The sequence below is a fragment of the Lactuca saligna genome, chromosome 3, assembly GCF_052625555.1.
Source record: "Lactuca saligna cultivar CGN05327 chromosome 3, ASM5262555v1, whole genome shotgun sequence".
Taxonomy (NCBI): Eukaryota; Viridiplantae; Streptophyta; class Magnoliopsida; order Asterales; family Asteraceae; genus Lactuca; species Lactuca saligna.
In genome coordinates this window covers 12,796,746-12,804,089 of record NC_136419.1, presented here as the reverse complement: position 1 = coordinate 12,804,089, position 7,344 = coordinate 12,796,746, and the positions used below count along the sequence as shown (strand labels likewise).

General features: G+C 34.1%; 2 protein-coding genes across 4 annotated transcripts; one reads left to right on the top strand and one right to left on the bottom strand.

Moving 5' to 3' along the window:
* The first annotated feature begins 840 nt into the window (after positions 1-840).
* LOC145034498 (protein HLB1-like) lies at positions 841-3,968 on the top strand. 2 transcript variants are annotated; one of them, XM_078982926.1, is made up of 13 exons: positions 842-1,604; positions 1,748-1,867; positions 1,951-2,020; positions 2,103-2,216; positions 2,305-2,439; positions 2,525-2,554; positions 2,646-2,708; positions 2,807-2,872; positions 2,980-3,108; positions 3,197-3,232; positions 3,306-3,425; positions 3,499-3,651; positions 3,751-3,968. In XM_078982926.1, the coding sequence occupies exons 1-13, from the start codon at positions 1,150-1,152 to the stop codon at positions 3,859-3,861; spliced, it is 1,602 nt and encodes a 533-aa protein (XP_078839052.1). In that variant the 5' UTR covers positions 842-1,149; the 3' UTR covers positions 3,862-3,968. The 2 variants fall into 2 exon arrangements, with proteins under 2 accessions (XP_078839053.1, XP_078839052.1); XM_078982927.1 differs by lacking the exon at positions 2,525-2,554 and having other exon boundaries at positions 841-1,604.
* On the bottom strand, positions 3,941-6,839 carry YSL1 (YELLOW STRIPE like 1). 2 transcript variants are annotated; one of them, XM_078982924.1, is made up of 7 exons: positions 6,720-6,839; positions 6,593-6,667; positions 6,137-6,514; positions 5,866-6,029; positions 5,612-5,706; positions 5,363-5,500; positions 3,941-5,285 (listed from the first exon to the last, which is right to left on the bottom strand). In XM_078982924.1, exons 2-7 carry the CDS (start codon positions 6,609-6,611, stop codon positions 4,058-4,060), a joined length of 2,022 nt encoding a protein of 673 aa, XP_078839050.1. In that variant the 5' UTR covers positions 6,612-6,667; positions 6,720-6,839; the 3' UTR covers positions 3,941-4,057. The 2 variants fall into 2 exon arrangements, with proteins under 2 accessions (XP_078839050.1, XP_078839051.1); XM_078982925.1 differs by lacking the exon at positions 6,720-6,839 and having other exon boundaries at positions 6,593-6,685.
* Positions 6,840-7,344: the final 505 nt, after the last annotated feature.

Here is a 7,344-nt window from a genome sequence, read left to right as displayed (position 1 = left end):
AAATATTAATATTACATTTAACTTATAATTAGTAGACAAAAATAAACTAAAAATATATAAAATAAAATGAGACTAAAATTGACAACTAAAACTTCAACTCAAATTTTGGAGATATGAATAATATACCCCAAAATATGGGGGGAATACTATTCATATCTCCAACTCACCCTAAATGCTATTTTTTCTTTCATTTTCTCTCACATTCTTTTCCAACACTACCCTATTTCTTCCCTTATATTTGGTGATATGAATAGTATTACCCCATTTCACATCTTAAAATATGGGGATGGAGTTTCAATTGTTGGATTTAATCCTTCGTTTTATATATTTATATATTTTTAGTTTATTAGTTTAATTTAAATATAATATTTAATATTTATAATATTTTGTTATATAATAAAATTATATTAATTAATCATAAGTATAAAATTATTTATATTTATCGAATTCATATAAAAATTTAATTACATATTAAAATCATGAAACACGCTAACGTATTTACAAAAGCATGTATAATATTTATTTTTATGAATTCATGTATAATATTTATTTATAAGTGTATTATAAATATAATTTGGTTTATTTAATATTAATGTAATGAAAAAAATATAAATTATATATTTGTTAAAACTAAATTAACGGAGAAGGTGTGTTTGATAATTTATATAAATTGAAAAAATAGAATATATTAGAAATATATTTTTTTGGATAAAAAATAGGATAAAAATGAAATAGTACGGAAGATCAAACAATATTTATTTATTATATTTTTTAAGGGAAAAAATGAATTGAAGATGATAAATTTAACAGTTTGATAATCGTTAGCTTCAATTTTCACAAAAGAGACAAAGGAATATTATATTTATGAATTATGACAAACCAACCTGCTATACTATTCATGCAGAGGAATTGGCATTTGGCAATTCGCAGTTTTGGAAGCTTGAGAATCCATGCTACGTTACACATTTGATCATCGGTTTAGTGGTACCAGTCCATGACTAATTGTTCATAAATCATAACGTATATCAGGATTTTGTTTTGGAAGATGCTACACTACTGTAAACCTAGAAGAGGGGGTGTAACATCGTAAAAGAACGGATTTCTGAGATTGGATGTGTGATGTGTGAGGGCTAATTCATTGATTCAACAATGTCTACGAACCATGACCGGTCGGAATCACAAAACGGCGACAATCCAGATCCCAAATCTCCTCCACCCGAAGACGCTGCGATCCAATCGACGGACGGGCCATCACCTGGCAACAATGTGGATCACCATTCGAAGCTCGACCAAATCATCCCGTCCAATGATACTGATATGGATTCCACCGATGTTGATCCAGAACCGGAACCGGAACCAGAACCCCCAAAAGAACCAACACTTACTGTGCTACCGAAAGACCAAATCATTGCGTCCAATGATGCTGATATGGATTCCACCAATGTTGATCCGGAACCGGAACCCCCAAAAGAACCAACGCTTACTGTGCTACCGAAAGACGAAGCGAAACCGTCTGTCGCTATGAGAGAATTGTTAGGTGAACTGAAGAATGTCGATGTCAATGAAGATTCTCCATCGGCCGCAGTTGCCACGCCTTCTCGTAGGTCAGGCTTCTCCCAATTTGGTTTTTACAGTTGTGTAATATGTAATTTTAATGAAATTCCTGTATAATAACAAATCAACTCATGTAAAAACCTAATTCTTCATTACTTTCCCTTTTGCATGCACTCAACTTGCTTCACTTCAGTCAAGATAACAAACAACCTAAAGGACGAAATAGTGCTGCCATGGCCTTGATTAATAGTATCTCGAGTTCTGACGAAGAGGGAAGAACAAGGCAACGAATGCTTAAGTTTGCTGCAAAGAGGTGTAGCCATGTTATCCATACCTCACCACTTCGTCTTTGTATTCATGAGCGTGTTTTTCATATAAAGATTGTCATATTTTCAGGTACGCAAGTGCAATAGAGAGCAATCCAGATGATTATGATGCACTTTATAACTGGGCGTTGGTTCTTCAGGTCTGTTTCTGTGTACCTGTGTGGCTAAATAACATTCATATCGCTGTTTGTAATTGGACACTGGTTCTTCATGTGATTACAGGAAAGTGCAGATAATGTTAATGCAGATACTAATTCACCTTCCAAAGATGCTTTACTTGAAGAAGCCTGCAAAAAGTATGCTGAAGCTACCAATTTAAACCCTGCCCTTCATGATGTGAGAAAAAACTTAATCTGATTTTGATTACAATTTTCCCTCTGTACATATGCTAATTGAGTAATTTCTACCTGTTGTCCAACTACAGGCTTATTATAACTGGGCTATTGCCATATCTGATAGAGCCAAACTCCATGGACGCACAAAGGAAGCTGAAGAACTATGGAAACAAGCAACAAAGAATTATGAAATAGCTGTCAAACTAAACTGGAACAGTCCACAGGTAACTTCAAAAAAGAAATGTAGCTCTCTTTCATCTGTAAATTCCCTGCTTCTTGTTTATGACTTTGTGATGAAATTAAATTCAGGCTCTTAACAACTGGGGACTAGCTTTACAGGTGCTTCATTTGAAACTTTCTAATATAGTCCTAAACATTTTATACGTTTTGTTTATGCATATTGATTAACATCTATAATGGTGTGTCACAGGAATTAAGTGCAATTGTTCCTGCACGTGAAAAACAGACTATAGTAAGAAGTGCAATCAGTAAGGTAATCAAACATTATAAAAAGTAAAAACATCACCTTTTTCTTATAATTTTTCACCATGAATGGATTGTTATTAACCACATTTACAACCACCTATGAAGTTTCGTGCAGCAATACAGTTGCAATTTGACTTCCACAGAGCAATTTACAACCTTGGCACTGTTCTGGTGAGTTAGTTTGTGTAATTTCTTTCCCAATATAATAAAATATCATTGTATATACTATTTATGACATTTGATATTTTTGTGTCATGAATAATCTTGTTTTGTTGCAGTATGGATTAGCAGAAGACACATCAAGAACTGGAGTACCTGTTGTTGGAAATGAGATTCCTTTCAATGAATTATACAGTCAATCTGCTATCTATATAGCTGCTGCTCATGCATTGAAACCAAATTACTCAGTTAGTATACTGTATACCTTCTTCTATTGTTTCATGTAGAAATTTCAAAATTGTTTAAATGACCTTTTCGTCCATCTTATGCATTCAGGTTTACTCCAGTGCCTTGAAGCTTGTCAGGACTATGGTAAATATTATTCATTAACATTTCCATTAAAAAAAAAAATGATAATTCATTTTTGTACATTGTTTTTTTGCAGCTTCCTTTACCTTATTTAAAAGTGGGTTATCTTACATCCCCACCAGTGGGGAATCCAGTTGCACCACATTGTGACTGGAAAAGATCCAAGTTTGTTTTGAACCATGAAGCGCTTCAACAGGTATATGATTCTATTCTTTTTCTGTTGATGTTAATTAAGTAAGTTGATGATTCTTACTTTTCAATTGTTGTAGATTCATGATGATCAACAAAAACAAATATCTGGAGATAGAACGAGTATCCGAGTTGAAATTCTGAATATTGTTTCAGTAAAAGAATGCTCAGATTTGACTTTACCACTTGGTCCTTCCTTCTCCATTGATACAATTCATGAACCATTCTTCTTGGTACTTCCCATCTTCTCTCTTTCTAATTTTAATCAACAATTTAAAATGTTTGATTAATTAATTAATCAATCAATTATATGTTCTTTCTTTTCTAATCAGATTGCAGACTCACGCGAATACATGGACACATGGCTCGATGCTATTCGCCTGGTCTACACAATATTCGCCCGGGGGAAAACCGATGTTCTAGCTGGGATAATAACAGGATAGAATCCTATTCCTATAATCCTGTTTCACTTGATATTCTTTAATTCTTTTGCCTTTTTTTCTTTGTATAAAAGTTCAATCATTATAGAATAAACTCCAACTCAGCATTATTCAACACGTCAACTATGGTTAACAAACATTACTAGTTTACTACTACTGCCTCTAATCTTTCCCAAAACTAATCACAAAATTTATAAATCTAAGAAGAAAAAAACTTCATACAAATCGGAGGCCTAATTTTGGCCAATGCAAGAACCGAAGCTGGTAGGGACCACATACCTTCACCACAGATCAAACCAGAAGCAACCGCTGGCACCATTGAATCCGCCTTTTTAGCATTCACCTTGTGCCACATAAACACAATCAAACTCCCAATACACATATCAATAGCAAAATACCCACCTACCAAAAAAGGAACAGCCATACATATAGGCAATGGCATCCATTTCCCTATCTTTTTAGGCAACATATCTTTAATCATATTAATCAACACAGCAAATGCGAAAAAACCATAACAAAGGTCCAAACAATGTTTAGGTAAAGCCGAAAAACCTTGCACCCCAAGAATCGCTAAGTTTCTGTAGATTATCGCGTATGGTGCTTTGTATTCTCCATCAGGGTTTCCAATATCAAAAGCTTTGTAGAACAAAAAGAAGCTCAATGGTGACACCAAGCACCCTATTGCTGTCCCGATTGCTTGACTCACAAGCATCGTTCTTGGAGAAGTCAACGTCAGTTGACCGGTTTTCAAGTCGTGCATCAGAATGCAAGAAACCGAAACCACCGATTTCACCAGCCCACATCCCGCCATTCCCGCCACCACACCGTCCTCTTTTCCCGCCATTGCCGCCATCATGAAAAGCCCGATTTTCCCGTAATTGTAAGCCATGTTGATGTCGGTCAACCCAGCTCCATACGCGTTACAGAAGGCTAAAGATGGAGCAAATATGTAGGAGATGATGACATAATACCATTTAACTTCGGGAAACATGTATGGGATTGCAATCACAGCGATTATAGCTAAAGTTATGTATCCGATTGCTCCTATTGACATGGGAATGTTTTCTCTTAAGAAAACCTCGTTTTGTTTTAGCTCAATTTCACTCACCTTCTTCTCGCTAACTGGATTCAGGCTTTTGTTCTTGAATCTTCCGTGTACACTCATGGATGTGATGTATAGTATCTTGACGAAGTTGTATAGACCATCTCCTAGGATCAGAGCAATGGAAATAAAGGCTTTGTAGCCATTGAGACTTTTCATGCTGCTTTCAGGCAACCCATCAGGATACCAGTCTCCTTTGTTTTTTCCAATTAAGGGCCACATTATACCCCATGAAATCACAGCTCCAATTAGCAACGACAAGTTCACAATGTGAGGACAAATCATTCCGGTTCCCACATAAGTCATACTAAAGTCAAAGTAAAACCTACAAACAAATTCAAACAAACCCACTAATCAGAATCAATGGAAAAAAAAAGTTGTAGTAACTAAGAACAGACATACGTGTTCTTCCAAGCTTTTAAACCGAATGTAGGAAACTGAACAAATCCGCAATCTTCTTCTTTTCCTGTAAAGAACCACTGAAAAAACCCCCATAGAAAGCTTGCAGAAAAGTACTTTGCAAATCCCTTCACTTGCTTCCTACAATCCAAAGAAAGAAATCATGAGTTCTTTTTTTGACATATTATTATTATTATTATATATGTCTAGTTTGAAAAGAAATGGGTTAATTTAAAAAAAAAAAAAAAATACTTTGCCATATCATCTCCTTGAGTATGAAATCCATTAATAAGAACCGCAGTCGCCATCCCACTTGGAAACACCAACTTATAGTCCACGATTAAAACCTGCAACCAACCAAACCAAACCATTAAGCAGTCATGAAATATATATATATATATATATATATATATATATATATATATATATATATATATATATATTTATATTTATTTATATATAAAATCAGAAGAAAGGAAAATAGATAGATAGATAGATAGATGTACCTTGCGTAGTGGGATCAATACAAAAAGACCAATAAAACAGACCAAGAAAGAGTAGCCCATCATCCAACCAACACCAGGTTCTTTATAAGTCCCTGGAGAATTCACACCTCCAGCCATCTCATATGTTTTCTTGTTTAATCCCAGTAAATAAGATCCATATCCACCTACGCAATCATCAAAAACCCATAATTAATTTAAAAAAAAAAAAAAACAAACAAAGAAGATGTTGATGATGATGGATGATATTTAATTGAATTGAATTGAATTTCACCTCCAATAGCAATGCTGTAACAGGCAACGGAACATGTCTGAATCATGGTGTTCTCATGTCTGGTAAAGGGAACAGATGAAATCCCTGATTTCTGAAGCATCTTTGTCCAAGTCCTCATGAACACAAAAGCAAGAAGTGCAGCCGAGACATTCATATTAGGTGTCATTCCAGTTGTCAGATTCAATTTCATTGCTATGATACTGTAAATACTCCCTATGATACAACTTGCCACAATCCCACGAACTGTAATCTGCTTTGTCCATGGCTGCAGCCTCCCTGAACCACCCTCCTCCACACCATCACCATCACCATCATTTTTCTTCGCATCTTCCATTTCACCTCTTTTCTCTCCCTCAATCTCCCCATTCATCATGGATCCTACATCAACATTTACCAATTAAACAACATAAAAACAAACAATCCAAATTGCAAATATATGTGTATCATCTCCCTCACCTTTTATATCGGGTACCATTCAAGCACACTCTTTGATCTTACTTATACTTGTATATATAATATATATATATATATATATATATATATATATATATATATATATATATATATATATATATATATATATTCCCTCCAATATAATCGAATACAAGTTTGGATATGAAAGTATGAAACTATGAATGTGATGCGTTTTCTTTCTCCATCCGACAAGTATAACAATAGAGTCTACTGCTATTGTGCTTACAAACACAACTAGTATTTGAAGGATGTTACTTTGCACTTTACCACCCTCTACTTCATTTAACTCTAAATCTTGGATGTGACTTTTTGTCATTCGTATTCGGTTGAAAACAAGACCAGTAGTTCAAAAGGTTACGTTTTTAATTTAGCATCTTATACTTTTTTGTTTGAAATGACGTTAAATAGTTTTCTTTGTTGAGACTGATCTAAAATTTGAGTAATTTAGTTGATTAAAGGACATGAGATTGTTTCGTTAAGTTTGGACTCGTTATGATACCCGGTATAAGTGCAAGGGGTTAATGTGCAATAATAGCTTTCTTTGAATTTGTTTTGCTTTCTTAGATATTTATTCTACCATTATTCTAAAGAAAAATATTGGTTTAGAATACTATTTTGCATACGTCGTTCTTTCTTTGTTGATAGAAATCATTAACAAACACATAATTTAATTTGGCATATAATGTTCTTAAAAGATTCAACTAGCAATCAATTAGTTTCTGACATATAATGGC